Source organism: Gouania willdenowi, chromosome 21 (genome assembly GCF_900634775.1).
Source record: "Gouania willdenowi chromosome 21, fGouWil2.1, whole genome shotgun sequence".
Lineage (NCBI taxonomy): Eukaryota > Metazoa > Chordata > Actinopteri > Blenniiformes > Gobiesocidae > Gouania > Gouania willdenowi.
This window is the reverse complement of record NC_041064.1, coordinates 29,370,883-29,397,570: the sequence shown is the minus strand read 5'-3', so window position 1 is coordinate 29,397,570 and position 26,688 is coordinate 29,370,883. Positions and strand designations below refer to the sequence as shown.

The 26,688-nt window shown below is 37.3% G+C and overlaps 1 protein-coding gene across 2 annotated transcripts; it reads right to left on the bottom strand.

Moving 5' to 3' along the window:
- Nucleotides 1-1,425: 1,425 nt before the first annotated feature.
- Nucleotides 1,426-26,478, bottom strand: stat4 (signal transducer and activator of transcription 4). 2 transcript variants are annotated; one of them, XM_028435904.1, is made up of 23 exons: nt 26,099-26,478; nt 24,754-24,889; nt 21,246-21,344; nt 17,317-17,409; nt 16,692-16,770; nt 16,113-16,198; nt 15,887-16,038; nt 14,246-14,404; nt 13,983-14,075; nt 13,835-13,894; nt 13,735-13,755; nt 12,442-12,535; nt 12,314-12,355; nt 12,127-12,210; nt 11,947-12,045; nt 9,936-10,071; nt 9,819-9,871; nt 8,614-8,708; nt 7,328-7,464; nt 4,769-4,960; nt 4,618-4,663; nt 3,041-3,149; nt 1,426-2,308 (listed from the first exon to the last, which is right to left on the bottom strand). In XM_028435904.1, the coding sequence occupies exons 1-23, from the start codon at nt 26,224-26,226 to the stop codon at nt 2,285-2,287; spliced, it is 2,217 nt and encodes a 738-aa protein (XP_028291705.1). In that variant the 5' UTR covers nt 26,227-26,478; the 3' UTR covers nt 1,426-2,284. The 2 variants fall into 2 exon arrangements, with proteins under 2 accessions (XP_028291705.1, XP_028291703.1); XM_028435902.1 differs by having other exon boundaries at nt 12,314-12,358; nt 26,099-26,477.
- Nucleotides 26,479-26,688: the final 210 nt, after the last annotated feature.

Below are 26,688 nucleotides of genomic sequence, written 5' to 3'. Positions count from 1 at the left end.
GTTTCCAATGCTTACAAAATAACTTCGCTCCTCCAAGTAGGACTTAAACCATTGCATTACTTTTCCGTTTAGTCCAACCCACGTTTGCAATCTGTGCAACAAAATTGTATGATCTACAGTGTCAAATGCAGCACTTAGATCCAATAGAATGAGAACAGATACTTTTCCTGAATCAGTGTTCAACCTTATGTCATTGATCACTTTGATCAGAGCAGTTTCAGTGCTGTGATGAGAACGAAACCCTGAAATTTATCAAATATTTTGTTGAATGTTAAGAATTGACTCAGTTGGTTGAAGACCACCTTCTCCATGATCTTGGCCATGAATGGAAGGTTGCTGATTGGTCTATAGTTAGCCAGTATAGAGGCATCCAGTGTTCTCTTTTTTAACAGAGGTTTCACAGCAGCTACTTTCAGGGATTTTGGTACGGTGCCTGATTGGAATGATCAGTTAATTATTTGACACAAATCAGTGACAATTGACTTTATAACAGTTTTAAACAAGTTTGAGGGTATTGTGTCAAGGCAACACGTTGATGAATTCAGCTGCTGAACAGTTTCCTTTATTGTTTTTGGGTTCACTGTAATAAACTCTAACATTGTAGTTGACTCATCCCTAAGTGGTGGAAGCTGTTCAAGCTTTTTGTTAATTTGCTGGTTTGTTCTTATTGATTGTATTTTTTCATTGAAATATACAGCAAATTCATTGCATTTTCCAGCTGACAGTAATTCAGGGGCTATCTGATCTGAGGGGGTTGTGAGCTTTTCAATTACAGAAAACAACGTGCGAGAGTTGTTGACATTTTGGGCAATAATTTCAGAAAAGTATTGCTGCCTTGCTTTGAACAAGCCATCATTGAATTTTCGCAGATTTATTTTGTATAGTTCTAGATTAATTTGGAGTTTTGTTGATCTCCATTTAAGCTCAGCTCTTCTACAGTCAGATTTCAAATTCTGTATTATCTCAGTCCTCCTTCAAGGTGTTTTCTGTGTGTTTGGTTTTCACTTAGTTTTGATTGGAGCCACCACATCTATGACATTACAGACTTTTGTATTAAACTCATCCAGAAGATCATCAACTGTCTCAGCACTCAATGTGCTCAATGCTTGACAGAATCCATCCATCCATCATTGAACCCCAAAGCTGTAAAAACTATTGACAAATTACATTTATTTAACTGTTTCATCTGACACATGTATTAATTGATTCATGCATTTTGTACCCCTGGCAATTTTTTCTCTCTTTAATCTTTTTGTTAAATGTTTCCAGTTATTGTTTGCTACTGAATTTCAGTAAAAAAAAAAAAAAGTGACATAAAAAAAGAAGTTAATAATCTATTAAATCTTTCTGGCTTTTAAGTTTTTATACAATCCAAGACAGAATATTGTGTAATAGTAGATATGTGGTGAATAAACAACACTTTAATGCTTTCTGAAATATTCTTTTATTAATAATCATACATTCATTTATGTGACACTCTATTGAGACATTTGGGAAAAATACATGTCAGGAAGTTATCGGTTTAACAGCATTAATGACCATGAAGGTTTATGATACATTGTGTCTTTTCTGCTGAATGTCTTTGTAATGTTTTTTCATAGTTCTAAATTCTTGTTTTGTTCTAATGTCATTTTTCAGGCTGACATGAGCCTGTAGTTTGATTCTACAGCTTTATATGATTTATATGATGAGAAATATCACATTGAAACTTTACATAAATCCATTATAAGTGCACAGCTCTCTACATTCTGATGATAAACAGGGCTAAGATCTAATCGTTGATGTTTTGTCTCGTTTTTTTATGAACTACACCCTTACCACACCATAAAAGGAGTTGCCAGGAAGCAGGTGAATCATCTGTGGTCGCGTATGTCACATAAACAGCAGCTATTTGTGGACATTTTGCCTCTGTCTTCCAAGTGAAGGCTCTTGTCCTTTGTTGTACCTCAGAATCACACAAACAAACCTTACACGTGGACTAGTTAGTGACAAATATGGAACCCTAATGCCATTAAGTTTGTACATTATACACAGTGGGTAAAAAGTACATAATGGGTAAATGTACTTGTTCTAATTCATGTATGATACAAACACAGACAAATATCAGGATGGATTTAAACACAGTAACATACCAAATTCACAGACCAAGAACAGACATGAAAATAATAATGAAAAAAGACACTGAAAAAAAAATGTACATTTCAAAGAAATCAGTTTTAAGCTAAAACCTGAGCAGGAGTGGTCCGTGTTTTCTAAAGTCGTAAAAATATTGGATCCTCTTGTGTTACACTGAGTACGGAGAACGCATCTGCAAGGAAAGAGGATAAAATATTTTGCAAGCATATTCTAAAAACTTGTGAATATTTATAAAAAGATCGTTAGTTTAAAACAGAAACAGATTGAAATGTTAAATCATTTGTGTTAGCAGAGGTTTTAATTGGACCATAGGTGCCATCAACAGTCCCACTATGTAGGACCATACTTATTTCCAATGTCAAACTGGCTCAAATAATCACATTTGCCCATTTTTCTCAATCCAAATATTCTGTATTGTGGAAAAAGTACAATACACACCTACTGAATAAGGTTTTCCAGCAATTACTTGTATCAGTAGTTGGGATTTTCTAATTGATTCCAATGACTAAGGCTGTGTTCGAAATAGCATACACCATCATGGGGCGGTTGAGTATGAGTAGTGTGTCCACCTCACATACCTAAAAAATGTCCCAATATCGTATACATCCAGGTATTTCTCACGTACTCAGTCTTTTCATGTCATCCAATGTGAACGCACTACTTACATCAGACTTAGTATGAGTAGTACATTAGTATGACATTAACAACACAGCCCATGAGTATGGTTGTTTGCGCTATGATACAAATATATTTTTTTTTCCCCCTGTGATGTTAAGATATTATACAATAATATATTTAAATAAATGTACATAAAAACAGCAAATATTACATTTGATTACATTACATTACCTATAGCAAAATTGACCATGTGCAGCAACATGTTAAAATACTGTGACTAACTTACAATGTCGAGGTCAAAGGCGGGCAGGTGTTCGCTCAGCATGTCAAAGTCCTCGGGGCTCATCAGGGGCTCAGGAGACTGACACGGAGGGGGGCTAATGTTAGCATTAGACCTGGAGCAAGGACAAGACATTAATAAGCAAATTAAATCCAATTCTCTACTTGATTTGATAACAAATAATGATTTGTACACACATTTTAACAGTTCATCACTGAGCTTGTGAAGCATCTAACAAAGGTGTTAATTTGTTTATATAGTCAGTGTAATGTTGTCACTGAGCGTGTGAGAAATGTTTATTGATGAAACACAATGAAGTGGTGCATTTATTTAGTAACAGACAGAAATAGTTTTTTTTAGAAACATTGTAAACCTAGAACAAACTGGTGTCTCAGCAGATTAGTGATCTTGCCTGTTTTAACTGAAGAATGACTGTTTAATAGGGGTGTGCACTGCCATGAATCTGACGATACGATATGAGTTGCATGTCACGAGACAATATATCCCGGTACTAACCACTACAAGATACATTGCAATATATCAATTATTATAAATGTCCCCTTTACTACAACTGAGCAGACCGACGTTGAAAAAAAGTTGAAATGACGTGATGGCGTGACGTTGAGAAGACGTCTCTGGCGGGTGCAGAGTGGAAGTTTTGACGTCTTTTTCAAACGTTGTCTGGATGTCCGAAAACGATGTATTCTAGACATCCCAAAAAAAACGGAATAAGAAAGGTGGTCCTTAGTGGGTTCGATCCCCTGACCTTATGCTTTCAAGTGCACTTCCTTAATAACTGTTTTGCACTGTAGGAGCATACAATAGCAATATTTTGGAGGTATTGTAATGTTTATATGTAATTTTGACATTCTTGTTGTGTGTGCGTTTGTTAAATTAACCTGACCCGACATGCGAAAAAGACGTCTTCTCAACGTTGACTTGCTCAACGGGAGCTCCACCATAATTATTTCTTAAAGAGATCGCAGAGCATAATAAATGTTAATGAAGTACACCAGGATATATATTTAGTGACTATGGATAATACTGAATAATGATTTTTAATAAACAGAAGCACATACACACGAACGCATGTGTCTGTGACTGTGTGTGGAATTGCAAGGCTGTTTAAATTTCATATGAGAAGTGAAATCGCTTCAAACATTGAACGTCATATCAAGGTCCAGATGAGGTCGTGGTCATGACGTTTAGATGCCGACCTATTTTGGACGTCATATAGACGTGCAGATGTGGTCCAGACCGACCAACAAGTTATGAACGTGATCCGGAGGTCCGTGGACGTCGGATGTTTAGTGGGCAAGTATAAAATGGTTTGAAATAAAATGTATTTATTTATTTATTTTAACTTGCGAGAACAAGTAAATAAATGGTAACTAACTAATTCCAGTGTACCAATATCAAAAACAAGTGACAGTTGTTTATCAAACTGTCTAAACTTTTGCTTCTACAACAGATTGTGATTCTGTTAAGTTTTTCAATTATTTTTTTAAAAAGTAACCACAACCTAGAATAAACTTTTCCTGTTTTAAACCTATAATTAAAAATAAGTGAATAAATAAACTTACCGCATTTCAGAAACAGGGATCAGGGTGAACGGTAGGTATGGAAAGACTGAAAATTAATCAGAGGTATGGGAAAAGTTAGTGCATTCATACCTTCTGCTCTGATCATTTAATAATCATCATTAAATATTCCATATCAGTGTCATGCTCTTGCCTTTGCTGCGCTGGCTGTTGTAAAGGGAACCAAAGGCCTCATCTTTGGGTATGTCTGGGTAGAGGAACTTGAGTGGGTTTTCAGGAACCACTCCATCAGAGATCACCTTGTAATCTCGAATGACGTCGGCAAATGGAACAGCGCTGAGTCGGTTCTTAGTGTATGGTTCCACAGAGTTTAACTGGACCTCACCTACGGTAGAAAGTTAAAGCAAAGGATCAGAAACACAAAAGTAAGCATCAAACAAGCAACTTTCCACATAACCTCAAAGTGATGGCTTTATTAAACCATTATGATGCTGTTTTCCTTTGAGAGCTACGTTAGCATTCCCTGTGTGATGATCGCAGAACAACAATTGCACGGCTATTAGGTTGATCCATACAACACTTGATTTTACAGAATCTACGTTCACTGCGTGCTGAAAGCATAGAGAAAATTGACATCTTCTCAAAAGCTGACATAAGTGATGAAGCCATTGCTAAGACCATTACACAAGAGTTGGGATTATATGGCTGAGGGCTGCAATCCCATGTAGGAGATTAGACAAAGTTCAGGAACTTGCGCTGAAGGCTATCAATGAACACTGATGAAATGCTGGTTTCGTTATGGAGGAGCCAAACATCGTCTTTCCTACAGTTTCCGGATTAATGGCCTGATATTTCTCCACCAGACCTGTACATTACTTAAAAACACCTGGCAACCCAGAGTGGCAGAAGGATTTGGCAATAACTCTGAGAGAGAATGCTTGAGTATGATGTAGTTGTCAGTTGGCAGTGATGAAAAGTCATAGGAAAGTTATCGCCTGATGTCACTAATCAGTACAGGCACGAGCAAACAATTATCACAGAACACAGTGATAGCAATAAAACTGAATAAAACTTGAAAAAAATATTACACATTTTTTAATTCCAACTACTGTATTTCTTACATTTTGCATGATTGAAATGTCATTTCAACTAAAATAAATGAATGTTGTCCACATGCAAATATAGATTTGAGGGGCCGTGTGGTGACTCTTGAGAATCTTTATGATGAATCTGAAAAAAGAAAACCATTTCACCCAGGGAGGGTGTTTTTTTTTTAATCTGCTGTTTTTGTTGTGAAAGGTTGTTTGTGCTAAACTAACTATTCACTTATTTTACCTTAATTAAATTACAATATAGAGGCATGGGGAAACACCAACAAAACTTCTCTCCAACCGCTTTTCAGTCTGCAGAAAAGAGCAATCAGAATTGTTCACACAAATGACTTGTTTTTTTAAATTCAAAATTCTGACATTTTTTGACTTGGAGCATAAAACAACAAGTGTTATATAAAGCAAGGAATTTTCTGTTATCAAAAATATTCAGGAAGAATTTCATGAAAAAGAGGGAGGTAATCATTTAAGAGGGAAATCAAATCAAAAAGTTTTCATTGTTCATACAACAATGAAAAGCTTCTTATTCTGGTATAAAAAAAACAATTATTGCATGGTTTTGTTATTACCTCCGTAAAGCGCGAAGAGCAGAGTGGAAGGTTATGTTTTACCCTGCGTTTACCTGTCTGTCTGTCTGTTAGCAAAATAGCTTGAAAGGTTATGAACGGATTTGGATGAAATTTTCAGGAAATGTTGATAGTGGGACAAGGAACAGGTGATTACATTTTGGTGATGTTCTGGCTTACCAAAAATGAGAAAATACCACTCGTGGATCTCTTGTTGATGATGTCATAGGTTTTCTCAGAGTCAACAGCTCAATGTTGACAGATAGTCATGATAACACAGCTCAATGTTGACAGGATGTCATGGTAACCCTGAGATTCCCATGTTACCGTGACCGGAGCGTGTCCGGAGCTGAACACGCTCCGGTCATGGCTGAGGAGCCTCAGCTGAGCTTGAGCTGCTTGGCAGAGGTCTCCACTCTCTGATTGCTTTTCTAGTTTATATTGCAGTGATTGTTTATTCACATTGTTGTTTGTAAATTGTTTGTGTATCCAGACTAAAAAAATCTAGAAATCAAAAAAAAATAAAAGGGGTTAGGGTTAGATGAATGTATTCTTCTTCCTCCTTCATGTAAACTAAGATGCGTAAGAATTTGAAGAAGCACGATACTGTTTTGTTGTCATTTACATGATCGAAATAAATAAAATAAAATAAACTTGTAGAGCTTCTGTATATCTTTAGTTGTATTTGTTTTTCTGTGTTTTTACCACAGGACACAGGAATGATCTGAGGAATAATTAGACTTTGACAACAACACGTTACAATTTTTATTAAGCTCGAGGGCCACGAGCTGGCGATCATGATTGTAATTCATTACCGATTATGCGATTACAATTATAATTGAGTCCAACCCTGCCTTGCTCACTACTTCAGGAGAGGTCAGTGGGTTAAACCAGCTGCTTTAACATTGGCTGAAGATATTTGTTTATATCACAAGTTTTTTCCTACTCTGCAAAGAGCAAATTATGTATGGAACAATCATCACTGTGTACATTGCATTATACACAAAAATCTGTGGCTCTCAAACAATTGTTCCAAACCAACAAAGCCTCAACATGATGAAGTGAAGGATTTCTCACCATTGTCACTGTGCTGCACCCAGGTGAAGGTGATTCCTCCAAGATGGCTCTCACTGAAACGCAGAAGGAAGGTTCCTGGCTCTCTGTCCTTCAGCAAAGCTCGCTCCATCCCTTTACTCACAAAGCCCATGATGTAGCTGCACATACAGAGGTGCAGGATTAGAGTTAGAACTGCTTTATAATGCATTTTTTCACAGTAGTAGTTTCCCCGACACTAACCTGGATTTCTTTTCTATGAGGATGATGATCCCATTTTAAAATGAAAGCAATTTTCCAACAGTAGGAGATGTTATTAATGCAGGTGTGTGGGATTTTATCCTATTTATCTTTTTGATCATTAACAACAACACTAACTAAATAACTGCAACCAAGATGAATCAATTATGAATCGAGAAATGACAGGGTTTAACAAACGATTTGTCATATATATATATACTGTATATATACAGTATATATATAAGCACTATTCTAGATAATCAATGCATGTTTATTTTCACATGAATGCCTTACCTTTTTTAAAAAACAAATTACATTAATTTAGGTGAAAACTCAAAACAGAAAGCGTTCTTCTTTTACAACCTTAAGTGTATATGTGTATGTGTTCAGAGTATTGATATAATATACTCAAGTAGAAATTGTACTCAAGTACAAGTAGGTCATACATAAAATACTCAAGTGCGAGTAGAAAGTAGCTCAATTAAATAGTACTCAAAGTAAAAGTTACTAGTTCCTTTCACCCCTCACATATATTTTTGGTGATAAATCTTGCCATGGTTCCTTTGCATACAGTAAACATCTCATGTATAACTTAAAAAAGAAGAGATGAAATCTAGCACAATAGGAACTTCATTTATTTTCCACAAAAGCATCTGTATAAAATAAAAGGTTTGTCAAAATGTACAATTGTTTTTTTTAAATAAGATAAGATTCAATGCTGTTTTGGCACCGTGTATTACGTTTAATCTGGTTGGTCGGCTAAAATGTGTGATGCATTACATTCTTTGTAGTTCCACAATGTCCGTTGATCATTTTCAAACTAAAAAAGATTTTCTCAGTAATGGCTGGGTACAGAAATGTAATCAGTTACTTTACTTCTTTTAAAACGGACTTAAGTACAACTTGTCTCATTATGTGTGCGTGTGTGTTTTATTGCCATTTTAATCTTAGAGAGAAAATGCTAAATATAATCCAAACTCGACTCAAAGCTTAAAACTCTTGTGCAGGAAAGATACTTAGGAGACTGCAGAGATGATGCAGTGGAGTCGACAGCTGGTTTATTAACTTACTTCTCGTTCCAAACAGGCAGAAGGTGACGCTTGATGAGCTCCAGTATCGAGTCCAGCCACATCCAGAAAGTGAAATTTTTTCCTTGAATATTCTCCTGTAATGGTACAACACACTGATCAACATGTTTCATATGTTATTCACAATGCAAACATGAACATAAGGAGAAACGTTGCCTCCAAGTTTTCAGGTTCACGCAGCGGCTGAAAACAATGGAAACCATTGACTATAGGATATAGGGTTGGAAACCTTTAGCAACAAAAACACCATTTAGGCCCTTCTATCACTATTAATTAGTTATTAATTAATTAATTAATTTATATTGTGGATACAATATTTTTAGAAAGGAAAACAAACCAACTAAATAGCAGTTGGAAAAATAATCATGCTTTTATTTGACTTTAACTCAATAGGAATACAATAATACAACCCCATAACAATCTAGTGTGTATTTGAGAGTGTGGATTTTCTTTTTATCTGACCCCCATCGCGATACCACTCCTACCTTTGACGATACATCTTGTGAGGTTTTATGATTACAATCTTGTCATACTATTTATCTTCCCACCTTTACTATTAATAAATAAATAATATTAACACACACAATGACTGCAAGGAACTAACAATACTGTATATTGTGTGTTGAGTGTCCTATGCACAATTATGTAAATAATCATTATTAATTATAAACTGAATAAAATATATATTATAATGATATATAACCTTTAACGATATAGGTGCATTGTAGCATTGCTGGATGCTGTTCAGCAGTCTGGTGGTTTTAGAAGTGCGTAATGAATCACTGAAGCCTGGTTTCACTAAGCTTAATGTCTGAATGAGTTACTGAGGAATATCACTGCTAAAGACTATGAATGTTTGGTTAATAATATCTCAGATGAAAGGAGGGGAAAATCATACACACAGTGGGAAATTTTAGAGTGAATTATAATGAGCGGTTAAAGCTTAATGGTACTGGAACTGGTACCCACTGGCACCAATTGAATGGTTTATCTCTGACAAGATGCAAAAAGGATCGTCTCTATTTTAAGCGTGAGATTTCTTGGAAAAAGCGCACAACTTAGTTTGTATAACAACAAATGAGCCTAATGATGTTCTGACATGATGTCATGATGCAGCAGGGTACGGTGTTGATGTTCTATCTGGAGTCACTAGGACACACCATTACTTCAAGCACATCACATTGTACCTTTGAAAACTTGGACCAGGACACTTGACGGTCACTACAGGAGACATGCTGACCTATGGAAACATGCAGAGCATCAATTAGAAAAGGCCTCAGTCTAGAATTTAATGTCCGACATACCAAAAATCTTTTCTTCTAGCATTCCGAGCTGATCCTTGTTCAGACCTCGTCCAGCTAGTGTGGAGAACTGCCAGCTGAGGACCTCAGAGAGCTGCTTCCAGCTGGCACGAGGAGGGTTCCCGAAAAAGGCCAGGTTCTGAGGACGGAAAGTAGAAGGTATGAGATGATGATAAAGATTCTGCTTAACAGAGAAGAAAATGTGCCACCCAGGAGGTCTTTGTGATTGCTACACTGCTCATCCATAATATTAGGAATCTATAATATAATTGTTGTAGTACATGTCCTGGTTCTGTAGGAAGCTAGAACAAAATCAAAATATTAGCAGTGGTCGGAAGTCCATAGATCTAAACAGTTTGTCCTAGACATTCCACAAAAGCTCAATATGATTGAAAGCAAAATAATTTAAAGATCAGTCAACACCTTAAACATATTTTATTTATTTATTTGGTTATCAAACATTTGGTGAAGTTTATGGCAGGGTGCATATATCTGTTGAAAGGCCTTTTTAACTCTGAACACAGGTGGTATTAAAGGGTATATATTGTGGCACGAGTCAGATATCAGAAGAAAAACTGCATTAAAACAACTAATTTATTTTAATAGAGCACAAACTGTGATGATAAAAGAACAGAATCATAAATCTGTACCACCCTAAATAATACACAAATACACATCACCGAGTGTTGTGGGGGTTTGGATGAATGAGACGGAGCTCTCCCTGCTATGTATGTTGCTGATAGTGGTAGTCAAAACTTGGCTGAGTTTCCTTTAGACAGAGACCTTGGTGTGTGCTACCATTGTTTGACGGTATCTGGCCTGCTTATATCAGTCTGACCAAAACCAATCAGGAGAGAGAGTTCTGTAATTACATTTCAAACCCCTCCTTTGTTAAAAATGTGATTCCTCAAACAGCCGCTCCTTTATTCTTTCAACTGTCATATAGATTTGATTTTTATTTTCTGATCTGTAGTGGACAGGAGAAAACATGGCCCTTTTCTGATCTTCTAGTAGTCCCATGCACAATAACAACTTCCTCTCAGAACCTCTGCAGCAGTTTGTCATCTCATGGCACTTATCAAATTGAAAAAGCCAAACTTTATTAACACTCCTATTACCCTTAGGGTCAATTTGACCCCAATCAATGTTTATCATTCAAAAAAATAATAGTTGACTTTTTTCTTTTTGCATCATATTTCATGACTTTTCCTAATTTGATGGGGACAATTGATTAAGCATAAAATGATCATGATGATATTTTTTCAATGTGCTGAACACACATTGCACGCATTGCTGTTAGTCTGGGGTCAATTTGACCCCAAGTTGTTTTAGCTGTGCCTGTTGTGCTCTGTGTGTATTGAAATTTGGACGCGCTTTCTCTGTCTAATGTCCTCTTGGAAAAGGTTTACTGTCAATGATGTTTTGGAACAGCTCTTTCACAGTGAAAGTGACATAGAGAAGAATGCGTGTGAGACAGAGGACTTTATAGTGAGTAACCTAATAGAAATAAGTAAATCAGTATGTTTATGAGAAGAAAGGGGGGGGGGGGGTCACCATCATCAATCAATTCTGTGAGTGCCATGAAGATGCGCTCCAAATTAGAAAAGAGTTGGATGAAAGATTTTCAATATAAATTAACTCTAAATCTGAAAATTTGACCTGATGGTGACGCTGCAGGAAAGGTCGTATCATAACCACAACCAACAGGGTTCATGTTCTTGTGGTCATTAATGTTGTCAGTAAATTTAAGAAGATTTGGATCAATTAATTCTAATTTAAAACTTTGGCCTGGTGGTGGTGCTAGAGACCAGGTCAATGTTTCGTCAAAGGGTTAGTTATGTATTCAACAGATAAATAAAGTGCCTGACATAAAAACTTGGTCAACAATTGTCTGAAATTAATTTCCTGGAGGTAAATATCCCTGGGGTTAGATTGTGTTATTTGTTTTAGTAATATTTGAGGATAATAGGAGGGTTAAAAAGGTGCACATAGGCAGCACGTTATGTTTGCTCACCCTTGGTTCATCAGTCAGGAGGTTATACCACAGCACAGAGGCCCAGCCTCCAGGCAGCTGGCATACATTGGAAATCACCACCAGTGGCAGTGAGCATGTCTGCAGAGAAAATAATCACACATTGTGAATGACAAACAGCAAAGAAGACAAAGCTGTAGATGAACGAGGGCTGCAGCTGACCTCCAGGTCGATGGTGAGGCCTTGCACTGTGAAATTAGCCTCAAAACTGAGTGAGTGCAGTTCCTCTGTCACGGAGAGCAGGGCCTGAGAACACACACAGTACATGCACAGCTCAGACAAGTACATACATTAACAGGTGGTGACTTTCAATAATATTATCATAGTGAGCGCCGATTCACCACTTTACCTCATTTCCCTTTGTGCCATTAATGTACTTCTTCTCTTTCAGCTGCTGTGAGACAGAAACTTATCAGGTCACTCAAGACATTCCCATTAAATCATTACTAACACTTTACTCAGGGTTGTTTTTCTTACCAGATGTCTAAACTCCACAGAGAGACATCCATTGGAGAAGTCTTCAATGTCCATTGCCTTAGTGTTGCTGGTGAGGATGTAAAACTGACGACTTCTGTGGAAATGAACAGTAAAACTAGTATTTACAGTATCTGTCAAAGGGTTACATAGTAATAAACATCAGTTTGTCTTTTCTTCCCTGTGTGTATCAATGTGTTTCTGTCTCAGATATTAAATAATACAGAACGTCTCTAAAGGGGCTTTTTTATTACCAACGTGTTGGATGACAAACCTTGTATGATGGTCATGAGTTCAAGCCCCAGATGGGTTATTTTTCTGTTATGGCTGTGTTTTGTACAAGATCATGATGGCTGTTTGTTTCTCTATTCTCTCTGTCTGTCTTCTTGTGTATTGTGCCCGATGTCTTATTTGTGTATAAGTGCATAGAGCGTAAAGATATCTCTCTGTCTTTCCCTCTGGTTTCTCACAGGTAAAACCAATATCCATAATTACTCTCACTCTTTAAGAAGTGTTTTCATTTATCTATTCATTTCATTTATTTGATTTTTTTTTCTTCTTTTTTTCGAGCAGGGACAACAAAACAAAAAACAAAATGAAGAAAATAGCTCTATGTGTACAAGGAAACCCAACAGAGAAAAACAATCAGAGTTGTTCAAAATAATAGATAATATCTATGTGCACTTATAACTGTAATAATAGTTCTGCTCAAAGGGAGAGGGAAGAAGAAAGACTTATTTAATCCCGCCCCCATTTCTTAATCATATAAGTTTCATCATATTGCTTCTGTCTGTTTGGACTTCTAGTAATGCACAATAAAAACAACAGACTAGGAAAAAAAAAAGATATACAAGAATACAAAGCAAAATACCAACAATGGTATTAAATTAAATTCAGTTCAATTCACATTTAAATACAACACTAGGCACAGATGTAATCAGTCTATTAGTTGCTTTAACCCCCATCTTCATCCTGAACACTGAATGGCTGCTGGTGTGTTGTCATGCAAGTTCTGCCTTTGTGATCCTGCCTATACATTCTAGTCCATTATAGTTAAATATATGGTGAAAACATCTTTTTCTATAATCAAAATAAATGGCATTGATAGATTTCCTTAAAATATATGTACATTTCTTTTATCTCTGTTGAATCATACAAAAGGGAAGTTTTTGTTCTGCGTTTCTGTGGTGAGAGCATTATGGTGATAAACAGAAGTGTAACTGTGTGTGGTTTACTGCTGTGTTTATCCATGCTGACATTTAAAAGCCTTTCCTGTGTTGAGGGTATTGTACTCACACTCTGCCTGGAGGGAGGTCCCTGAAAACATACAACACACACATTAAAAACAATGTTTTTAAATGAGCTTTTTTTGGCCTTAAATATTATTTGATCATACTTGTCAAATGTTGTTTTCACTTTTAGCTGATAATCCACTTCTGGTAGTTTAACCAGGAGTCTGCAAGATGGAAAAAAGGTTTGATCAAATCAAGATCAGATTTAACAGGATTTGATGGTGAGAAAAGTTGCCACATGGTCATTAATACCTGACTTTGGTGGTGAACTGGACTCCAGTCTTGATAATGAGGGGTCTCTGTGGCTGTGCTGGCATACATGGCTGCTTCTCCACCACAAAGGAACTAACAACAAACCATAACTCACATTATTTAAAGATATCCCTCATTTTAAAGCACCTTTCTGCAAAACCTTGAAAAACTCCACTAATGTGTACATTTTCAGCTTCCTAATAATCCAAAATGTTTCTGTGAAGCCTTTGGGGGGGTTATGATGCACTGCGGGGAGTCACTACCTCTTGATGAGATGGTAGATGAGGAATCTGACTCTCTCCTCCATCTGAGGTTTTTGCAGTGGTATGGGGTCGCTTTCATAAGTGACCTTTACCACCAGGTCTCCCAGTTTGTCCAACTGACGCTTCATCTGGAACAGACTCTGGGCTGTCAGGGTGAACCTGAGAGGGGACAGGTGAGAGGAAGAGGAGGGATAAAGAGAGGAAGGAGCACAAATAACAAGTGTGTACTGAGAATGACCAAATTAATAAATGAACAATGACTACTACTTCCAAAACAAAAAATAGACTGATATATATCTTGATGTGTGGCTGATATACATGTGGCCCTCTATAGAGCCAGCTTGGGGTCCCTCGACTTGTCTGTCAAGCCCTAAACTGGTGTACAATCCAGGGGGGGGGGGGTTACACTGCCTTTCGCCAAAATCTGCTGGGATAGGCTTCAGCCAGGGTTGGGGTCATTTTTCAATTACATACATGTCTTAAATGATCCATGTTCAATTACAACTCAATTACGATTATGGTGACCGGCAATTTTTCCAATTACAATTACAATTAAAACTACCATTATTATTTTTCTTTCTAAAGTCAATAACAATAATGTTCTCAATTAGTAAAGCTCAAATTCAATTAAATACAATTACTGAATCTGAAATAAATAAGAGCATAAAACTGTTGTAGCCCACAATTTCAATTTTTTTAAAATGGTAAAATAACTGACATGGTAGTGGGAAAACTTGATATGAAACACATTTTAATAATTGTTAACTACGTATGTGTTAGACATAGAACTGTAACACAGTTCCAGAGTTTTGTGTTTAATTGAATTGTAATCAACAGTTTTTATAGAATTTTCATGAAATTACAATTACAAAGTAAACTATCTAAACTCAATTACAATTAAATTATGATTACAACAGCAACATATTTTATGATTAAATATTACAATTATATCTTAGGTTCCCAAAGTGGGGTACACAAATTTTCACAGGGGGTACTTGAATAAAAATTAAAACAGCATGACAGCATTGGAAACAAGACTATAAACAGAGCAGCAGTCAGGAGCCTCCATGCATTGTCACAAATTATTGGCCTCTGTATGACTGCCCTCTAGTAGTGACAGAAAAATCTTATCAAGTGCAAATGTGATGAAAGATACATTGCTTTGCGCTAACCAACGTGCTATTAAGACCTTGATGCCCCTTGCCACCACATACCGTACTTGTGTGAAAGTGGATTTTCGGCTTTGGCGAAAATGACAACACAATACAAGAACAAGTACTTTTGAATAACATGTTTTCTTGTGTGCTTACTTATTATTATTTGCTTATATATACTGTATATTATTCCTCGCCAGGATAGATACAATTCAGGGACAAATTTCACTGTAGGGTTACATTGTATATGTCAATATTATGTTTTTTTTATTTTTTATGTGTGCAGGAGTAGGGGTACATGGCATCAGGTTAAATGTCTGAAGGGGTACGGGACTGTGAAAAGTTTGGGAAACACTTAATTACATCATAGCTGTAATTAATTAATAAATGTGATTACAATACAGTTGTCACCAACTATGGCTCCAGCTAGCAACCCCTGTACAGGAAAAAGCAAGGCTAGAAGACGAGAAGAGACGAAGGCCGTTACCAGCTCTGTAGCAGCTCCAGTCCAGTGAGCAAAGGCCCACCAATGGCAGCAATCTGTTGCCTGCGTTTCCAGTCCTGTAGCTCAGGGTTGAGCTGGGATGTCATTAGATCCTCAATGTCATTGATTACTGCGTCCATCTTTGACAGAATCTCCTAAAAGAGACAAACAACACAAAGTTGATGTCTAGTGGGTGTGATATGTATCAGACGATGGATGTTGTTCTTACCTTTCTTTTGAAGTCAAGCCTGTTCAGCATTTCTTGCAGTCTCGTCACTTCATGTTTCATGGATTCAGAGTTTTTATCTGTTGAATCTGACATTGCAAACAGATGCACTCAAATATATCTGATGCTTGTCTGCTGCTTACATATCAGTGAGAATGAACGGATTAGAGGGGTATGATTAGGGTCGGGCATCGTTTGAATTTGAATGATTCTGGTTCCGATTTCGATTCCAATTCTTACCGATTCCCGATTTCAATTCTTTTAAGAGGTATGGTCAAAACTGTTACCAATGTTTTAAATGAGCTAGCTAACTAGAGGTCTTTCTGGAGGGAATAGTATAGAAATAGAAATAGAATTTCTCACAGGGCTGTTTTCAACTAGTATATAAACATAAAATCTATGAACTATATATATATATATAAAATTATAAATGTTCTTGGGTACCCATGGCGAGACGTGTCGCTTGGCGGGGCGGCCAACTGCCCAAGGGACGCAGAGCGGCTTGGGCCAACCTTTGCTCGATGCCCAACTCTAGGTATGATTGTATCAAAATTTTAAACCCAACTGTCAAACAGGTCTCACCTCGGGACTGCAGGGTCTTATAACGAAAATCAAAGTCATCCTGCAGGTCCTCGATGTATTTCACAGCCTGATCCAACATCTGTTGACAGACACACATTTATTTTCTACTTATCTTTGTGAACACTACAGGGTCATGGAGGTTTTGCTGAAAACTGTCCGCTCTGACATCGCATACAAGGCGGTGAACACCCTGAACTGGTCCATCATAGATATTTAGATACAGACCCTTATTCGCTTCATCAGTAACACGAGGGACTCCAATGAACCTGACATTATTCGACTGTGGGATGGGAGCAAAGTCCCCTAAGAAAACCCAAGTCAGCATGTGGCCATACCAGCCTGTCATTAGCCAATCTCGTTAGCTCTCGGAAGCTAAGCAGGTCTGCGCCTGGTTAGTAGTTGGATGGAGACCACTGAGAATTCCAGGCGCCACAGTGGGGACAGTCGCTCCAGCTATATAAAATCCAATGCATTATTATTATGGGGAGAACATGAAAACTCCACACAGAAAGGTTGAAAATTCCCTTTTTGATTTGAAGTCCAGAGTCCTAAGTGCTAACAGAGAGGACTAGTACTACACCACAGTTCTGTGCTGAAAACACAATAGGTTTGTGAAATGGCTTACCTGCACATTGCCTCTAATCATGCCCACTCTGTTGTCCATATTCTTCTGTCGCTCAAAGGCCACTGAATTTTGCAGGGATTTTTCCAACGGACCCTGTCAAAATACATTACTTCATTAGATCCAGGCACATTTTGTTCTACAATGTCTAGTTTTAATGAATAAGTCAGAAGATTTCCTGATGGATATATGTTTGATTCTTTGATTGTGTGAATGTGTTAATAGACTAGAACCCTGCAGGTCCCTTATATCTAGGTGAATATTTGAACAGGCAGCAGCACATACAAGTTAAACTCACCAACAGTGTGCGTAAATATAACAAAAGCCCAGCAACTCAATGTCTGGAGGGGTTTTGGGTGGATGGATATACAACTGATTTCACTGCTAGGTTTTCATGTGGTCAGTGTGTAGCAACAAACTCACAAAAACATCCTGTTAAAAATCAGTAGATTTGATCCCTTAATACAACCTAGGTGCAAAGAAAGAATAGATCCCAGATATAATTAAATACAGATACATATTTCAGAGAACCTCCTAGAAACTGTTGTCTTTTATAATGCACTTTTGTTGCACAGTTAGATTGTTTTCAATGTGTGGATCATGTGTAAGTAAAATAATTGCAAAAAGAAATAGTGAAAATACACATGCTGAAATGCCTATACTGAACACTGCTGCAAAATTAAAGAAGGAGATTAAAAATAAATGCTAAAAAACATTAAAAAGCTGAAAAACATGAAAGTGGGCTGAAAAAGGTGAAAAAATCTGTGAAAGTTTATAAAATGTTCAAAACATTGGGGGGTAAAAGCAGACAGTAGTAGTAGTAGAATTAGCTCCAGGAGGAATGTGGAAAGTTTGAGCTGCCAATTTTCAAGATTAGGCCAATTTCCTATTAACACAAAATGGCGAGTGTCTCGATACAAAATAACACCATAAAAAAAAAGCATGCGTCTCATTGACTTTTTTGATCAAGAGGCCAAAACATTTTTGATTTTTTTTCCCCCCCATATTAAATTGTCGTCACTCTGTAGGGGGCACTAATGCACCAATTTCCATATTTTCATATTGAGCTGGTTCAGGGGAAAGAGTTTCACAACTGATTTAGATTTGACGCAAATCAAAGTTTGTATGCGCAAATGAGAGCATTTTCAAAAAAAATTAATTTTCAAAAGGTTTTTGCCAAAATGCAAGTTATCAAAAATATATTGCTAACTTTTGATGTCCCACTTCTCTAGATGATTTCCAGCAATTTTGAACCCCGTCAGTGAAATTCCCTAGGAGAAATGTATTAAAATACAACGTGAGCGAAATAGCAATTTTGAAATTTTCAATTTTCTATTGAAGATTCTTGACTTCCTGTGTGTTTTTTGGCGTGGTCTGAATAATATTTTTGCTTGTCTTGTCATGGTCTACTTCTGAGTCAATTTTTTTGGCAATTGGCGCGTCAAACTTTTGCATTTTTAAAATCGGAAATAGCCAGAAAGAAGAGAAGCGCGCGATTGAATTTTGTTTGAATTTTTGAGACTCTACATAATGGTTCAGTGGGTGAAAAGTAGGCGAGTTGGTCCCGACACCGGGAAAGAAAGAAGAAAGAAAGAAAGAAAGAAAGAGAAAGAAAGAAAGAAAGAAAGAAAGAAAGAAAGAAGAAAAGAAAGAAAGAAAGAAAGAAAGAATATAATCCAACCCAATAACAATGGTTCCCCTTTTTGAGTACCATGAACTATACATTTTCAGAAAGTGCAGGGGCATGCCAACAACATGACAATGGTCCCTGGTCACTGACGGGCATGTGGCGTTCGCATAGGCTCCACCCCTTCGCCAGCTCGTGGCGCTCGGGCCTAAATATTTAACAAATATTAAAAACAGGTGAACAAGAACAAGTAAAAATATTTCTGCTCTCTGTAAATAATGGCGAACGCAGCAGCCCGTATCGGCCGATGACGATACATGTAAAAAAATGCAAAAATCGGCCGATGTATCGGTTTATCACTACCGTGAACAGAGGGAGTGATTGAGTGCTTACACCTGTTATAGAGCTATTTGTTGTAATCCAACACATATCTCAAGTTGTGTCCCAACAAGAGCTTTCCTGAAGCCCCAGACATTAGAGGTTAGATCGGGCCCAAAAAATCCAGCCCTACCCGACCCGGGCCCGCGGGCATATAGCCCGACCCGACCCAAGCCCGACCCATTAACTTAAATTGTAGACCCGAGCCCAAAGCAAATCCGACGTAAATTATAATTTTGTTGAACGTATTGCTGCCAGTAGATTATTAGCGCGGTGCCTCGCGCAGCGAGGGGGGAGAAAAGGGGGTGCACACACTCACTGCAGCCCAAAAGGTATTGTAATGACGTGACTCGAGCAGTTATCACAGTTTTACAGGCTTTTAATGGAGGTCGTAGTAACACGTCAAAAATAAACAATCAAACAGACAAAGAACCGTCTTACATCGTCATACACTCACACTACCGTGGGAACGGAATTGTTCACAAGTCAAAACTGCTGTGTGTAGGAGTACCTTTGAGAACCATCGTGCCATACTGGACCTGCAAGACCAGCCAGGTAGGTGCCCTCCAAGGGGAACCAAGGAGGCCCGAATCCCCCACCCCAGCAGATCTTATTTCATGGTCATTCTATTATAGCTGTGTGTGGGACCCCGCAAATAAAGAATTACATTACATAGTGTAACCCAGTGCTGTGCATAAGACAATAATATTGTTGAATATTGAATACAATCATTGAGAATGGTGGCAACATGGAGACAAGTCTAGTTTGTTTCCAGATTTTTGAAGGGGTAGGACTTTCACCATTATTATTAGGTTTGATAATGTAGCAGATTTAAATGATACATTCAATAAAATTTGTAGTTTAAATCCCCATAACTAATCCTGTCATTAATAAACAATCAATCAATCAATCAATCTTTATTTGTATAGCGCCAAATCATAACCAATGGTATCTCAAGGCACTTTACAGTAGAGCAGTCTTAAGGACGGACTCTTCATTTTATGGATACACACATATGCATATATACGTATATACACATACATATGTATCCCACACCCAACATGAATTCATCATGGCGGCAAGGAAAACCTTCTGTTAAGCAGCAGGAACCTTGTGTGGATCCCATTCCTATGATGAACAGCCATCCACGTTATGCTGTGTTGGGTGTGTGCAGAGGAAAGGGTGGAGACAGAGCCCCTGAGTCTCTGTAACTCCACACTGAGGATCCCACGGACCTGCAAGACAAAAGCCAGAAGGAGTACAGGAGCAAACACACAAGGGAAGAAGCAGACATAGAGGGAGTGTTTGAAAGAGGAATGGGACCCTCTCCGGTCCCTCTCTAACCTAAATGACCTCTCTCTTAATGCCCTCTCCAACCTCTCTCCAACCGAGCATGCCAGACCCCCCCCCCCCCCGGCAGTCTATGCCTATTGCATCTTAATTATGAGCTATGAGCTGGTTCCTAACTAAAAGCTTTATCAAAGAGGAATGTTTTGAGCCTAACCTTAAAGGTAGAGAGGGTGTCTGCCCCCCGAACCGTGGTTGGTAGATGGTTCCAGAGAAGTGGGGCCTGATAACTGAAAGCTCTTCCTCCTATACTACTTTTAGAGACGAATGGAACAACGAGTAGTCCACAACTTATCACACGATAATGATTGATTATTCTGCAGTAAAGAAAGTGGAAATGTTAAAGACGATTATGATTCGCTTCCTATTGTACTTTATGTAATGAAGCTGAACTGACTTTGGGCGTTTTGCCATGTGACTGTTTCCTGGGACTAAAAACGAAAGCTTGTGCAGACTGGGTGTGTGCGGGTGTGCACATTTCCCTTTCCTGATAAAGGTGGAGGTGTGATTTACCAGAAGCCGCTGTCATTAAGTCACTGAGGGACTTTCCCTGTGAGCTGAGCTCGACAAAGACACATACCTGTTCCTGCATGCAGGCGCTGGAGAGAATACGACGCTCTTCCTTCAGACAACTGGAGATCACTGTGGCCATTGACACGGGGTTACTGGAATACTTAAGCTGAAACACACACACACACACGCACGCGCGCACACACACGCAAACACAAAATAATCAATATAAAGACACCAGAGAAGGGGTTCATCTTTATTCTGAATAATATTTCTATTCTGTTTTTTTCCACATTTTCACAGTGTCTCTTTAACTTGGCATGCCCAGTGCAAACAGTCTGTGCTACGAGAATGAGAAATACTTTTACTGGAAGTATCTCAATCACCAGAAAGGAATGAGGCTTTACCTGACTTACAGTAGATATTGGATCCTCTGTTTACAGTTTTATGTTAAATGCGATCCAATGTATAGTGCCATCTAAATACAATGTATCTTTCTGTAATAGTTTTTCCAAATAGCTGGGGTAATCCCATGTTTATTATTCATTTTAAAATATTTTCTTTGTATTGTTCATTAAACAGTTAGCATTTACAATCGTTCACCTGAAAAAAAAAAACAATGATTGTAAAAGAAGATATCTTGATGGGTTCTAAAGAATTGAAGATTCATTTAACACATTATTTAAATCAGCAATTCTCAACTGGTGGGTTGAGACCCAAAAGTGAGTGAAAAGTATTTTCTTTTGACAGGCATGCTGTGTTTATGTTTTAAAAAAGATCATATATATATATATATATATATGTGTGTGTGTGTTTTCAACAGCTATTTTTTAAAACAAAATTTGGTTGATTGAATTTTAAAAAAAAAAAAGTGCGTGGCAATTTAATGATCGTGGCAAAATGTGGGTCCCAGGATGAGACCATTTGAGAACCCCTGATTTAAATAACATAATAGAACACAAATAAAGTACAACCTTCTAATTTCTCAACAGCTTTTGTCAAAGGGTTACATCTATCTTCTAAATCCACCTGTCATTGCCCTTTAGGAAAGTCCAACTACAGCAGGTTACAGACATTTTCTTAAGTGTGGGGGGAAACCAGAGCACCTGTAAACCCTATGTCCAATCAAAGAGAACCTGCTAGCAACACTCCAAACCAAACGTCTAGCTAAGAGACGGCGCAGCGAAGCACTGTTTCACCGAGGGTCCTCACTGAGGCGGAGAAACAAAGAACTTCCACTTTGTGGTTTCTGCCCTGTCTCTACCAATGTAACTGCAAAAGTCAAACAGGTTAGAATGATTATTCATCTCCTCGTTCCAACAACCAAGCATGTGGAAAGTACAAAAACTTTTTGTCGAGTAATGGCAAAAACCTTTATTCCACCTTTGGATGTGAATAAGTTTCACCAAACAACCAGTCATAAATGCAGCTATGGGCCGTTAATTGTAAAGTTTTGCATGCTAAAATAAACAGCAACTTTTTGCAACATTTAGTAACAAACTACACTTCAAAACAAATTTTTGTCATGTTACTTTGGACCAGATTTACAGCAGTGATTGTGAAATTTGTGATCTTTACTTTTCTTGTAAAAATATAATGTCAAAGTTAATTCTAAATGCTAAATGCTAAATCTTAATATTATATGTTAAATCTAAATATTTAGCTAAAATGCTAATTCACCGGAAGTACCAAAAAAAAATCTCATTGACGCAAAACGAGAGCTAGCCACAGTCTATTCAGATGGAGTGATTGCACTCCACATTTAGATTTAACAATTAGCATTTAGATTTAAATGCAACATTTAGATATACCATTTAGATGTAGATTTAATATTTAACATTTAGCTTTAACATTGACATATTTTTATGAGAAAAGTAAATATTACAATTTCTCAAACATTGCTGTAAATCTGGTCAAAAGAAACCCTTTTTAAACATGGTTTGTTACTAAATGTTGCAAAAAGTTGCTGTTTATTTTAGCATGCGCAACTTTACAATCGGCGCCCCATATACAGCACATCTTCTTGCTTCTTATATTTCTTTCATCATCACCAGGACTGACAGTAAGCAGAAACACTCTATCGTGAGGCTCTTACACACACAGCGGTGGTGGACTTAGTCTTTTATAATATACCAATGAAAAAAACAACATCAATTGTAAAGAATTTTTCTCCGAATAAAAATCTGCATATTTATGTTAGTTAAGTCAAATATTCTGTGAATTGTTAGGAACAAAGGTGACACCACAAACAATGTGAGAAGTGACTGTTTCCTCTCAGAATGAGGTGACTGTGACTTACATTCATAGCACATACAGGAAACCGTGGTTGGTTCTGAAAGTGTTTTGTCTTTGCCAGAATAAAATGCACGTATGATGAGTGCATTCTAACTTCTGATGAACATAACACATAGACCATCAGAAATATTGCACTAAGCCTCAGTAGAGCTTATTATGTCAGCATGATGATGATGATGATGATGATGATGATGATGATGATGATGATGATGATGACGATGATGATGACGATGATGATGATGATGATGATGAACACCAATCAACAAAGGGTGGTAAGAGTAATATCTCCCAAAGTCAATGAATATATTTACTTTAAGGTTTGCTCCTGCTGTAGATAATTCAAATAGATGCAACACAACAAACAACGGCACACAGAGAAGTGCCCTACACACATGGCCTCAGTTCAAACAGCATCTATCTGTTAGTTCCTTCTTACAGAACAAACTGTGACACTACTTCTCCCTTCTCACTCTGCACTTGGTGTGTTTGGTTGAATAGTTCGATTAATGTGAAGTGAATTTTTTAATGTTTGTGTAAGGTTTAAAATAAACAGCTAGCACTGGGCGTGTAGCGAGCAAAAACCAGAATTACATCTTACAAATATCGTTTTTTTTTTATTAAGAACCCAATCCAAATGAATGGAGAGGGACAGAAAAACAAACAAATTAATAACATAAAATGGGTATAGGGATGAAAACATTTTTCTCCAGCTTAGGGAGACTATGACACAGGGTGCATGGATATTTATACATACAGTAGTTCTTAGATTAATGCATTGTTTGGGTCATTTGATATATAGATGTGCCTATAGTGTGCCTTTAGTTTTGTTTGTGCTTTTGATTGTTGATAAGATTCTCAAAGGGTGGGTACAGAATGAGGTGGGTGAGGTGGACCTAAATGTATAGATGGGGAAACAGGAGTAGCATTAGAAACCTAACGTTAACTCAAAAAACAATAGATCTATCTATCTATCTATCTATCTATCTATCTATCTATCTATCTATCTATCTATCTATCTATCTATCTATCTATCTAACATTACCTTCCAGTTACTGAGCCAAAGTTATTATTTTTTATATTTTTGCACCTTGTCTTTCATTTGCACATTTTCTTTGTGTTGTCTTTCTCCTTTTTTCTGTGTGTATAATTACTGTTATTAGTGTTGTTTTAATATGCCACTCTTTGCCATTCTAATTACCCCTCAGAAATGAATCAAGTTTTTTCTGATTCTCATAACCTTCTTGTTAGTGATGGAGGGGGAGGGTAAATAGAGGATGTTGTACCTGCAGGTGCTGCTGGATCATCTTCATGTTGTGTCTTTGGAGGAAGACCTGCTCCTGTAAACGTACCCTCTCCAATTGGCTCAGCAGGTTTTTAAACAGCATCGCTGCCATGGGCTCATCACTGACTGCTGTGTCCCTGCAAACAAACAACAAACAGTTGGAAGGTAACAGAAGATGAATAACATGGTGTTAGTTTTAACTTTAATCACAGGAGTTTAGAATGAAAGTGATAAATTCACTTTGTAGTTACATGATTCTCCTAAACCCATGACACACACTTACGCTGTCACTATACCAGACGTCTGATGAATACAAACTCATATTTTGGTGTACTTCTTTATCTGCTTAAAAAAAAAAACTAAAATAAAACTAAATAAAAACAATAACAAAGGATAAAGAAGAGAAAAGAATAAATGGTTTAAAGCCATACTGAACCCATCATCTGAATGCTAGATGATTGGTTTAAAGCTGAATAAAAAATAACTTCATTATCAGTATGTGTATGAAATATCTTTGGAGTCATTTATATGAACTTTTAGCCTCAAACAATATCCATTTATATGTGGGAGTAGCTATTTTGGAGATTTCAGCCAATCAGCGTTCACAGCGTTCACGGACTTTTGGCATTAATTTTCTGCCTCTCTCATCCCACACAAATGCACTCAGATTCACACAAAAGCCAATAAGAAGGATATTTTTTGTACTTGAAAATTGTTGACAGAGGAAATAAAGGCAGGGCCATTTGCTGTTGTTTGTTATCTCAATGTGTAGTTCCTGTTGTCTGTGGCCTTAACGTGTGTGCTTCTGATTATATTTGTATGTTTTTAATGGTACCATAAGCCTGTCCAGGAACAACAGAGAGAAATTAGCTAAACCTGACATAATTACATATCTCATATATGTTCATTAAAATGTACTCTTCCTTTCAAAAAAATAAATAATAATAATAATAATGAAATAAAACCAAAAAAACAACAACAATTCTAGCCATTTTGATGTCCGAGGCAAAATCAGATTTTGAAGACCCCCCACCTAGAAACAATGGCTTTTTCATATTGTAAATAAGTGTTTGTGTTGTGGAAATAAACTATTTCGGACTTAAAGTGCATTTTTGCATTTTATTTCAATTTGATTACTTTTTTTTTTTTTTTTTTTACATCAGACTAACAACTGATATGAATCCGAGCGATAAACTTCGGCGAATAACTTTGTCACCATTTGTTTATAACTAAAATGTAACTTACTTACAAACGTATGTATAAAAAGTATAGTGCACATTGACAACAAATATTTCAAATATTTGTGGTCAATGGATGGATGGATGGATGGATGGATGCAGACTCACCAGTCCTGTGCCTCTATCCAGTCGGCCAGTCCCTGGCGAATATCCATGGGGAAGTTATCATCATAGAGATAATCCACGTGTTCCAGGAGCCTGGTCTCCAGCTGTTGGATCTGTTTCCACTGACTCATGCTGATCTACTGTTTATTACTCTGACAGTGGCAAACCACCAAGTAAATAAACACTATTAAAAAATGTAGATGTAATCTTTGATGAGTGCTAAAATGTGCTGTCGAGTCCGTGTAAAAACAAGCCTAAAGGTTGTTGAGGCTTTGTTTAGTCCTTCCTACCTGACACCTGAGACCTGAAGCGTGCGTGTGCGCAGCCCCGTCGCTCTGACAGCATGTGCGTCTGTTTCTGAGACTTTTAGTTTTAAAGGAAGTCATGCAATAACCGTGACACGTGACAGGGCGAGCAGGTTTGTGCCAGGAATATCCGTGTGAAGCAACTCAGCTCAATTCACATTTACAACTTTGGACGTTTGGTCTAATCTTTTCAACAATTTTAGACTATTTTTGCTTATTTTTTACCTTTTTACTGCAACTACACCAAACTTGTCATATTTTAATCTATTTTCACCACTTTTTTGCAAT

Excerpts from the sequence above, each read along its gene's own strand:
- stat4 (XM_028435902.1), bottom strand. The coding sequence starts at position 26,226 with ATGAGTCAGTGGAAACAGATCCAACAGCTGGAGACCAGGCTCCTGGAA. Across the intron at positions 24,890-26,098 it reads TGGATAGAGGCACAGGACTG|GGACACAGCAGTCAGTGATG; the intron begins GTGAGTCTGCAT and ends GTTTGTTTGCAG. Across the intron at positions 7,465-8,613 it reads CTGCCTGTTTGGAACGAGAA|CTACATCATGGGCTTTGTGA; the intron begins GTAAGTTAATAA and ends CTGTATGTGCAG.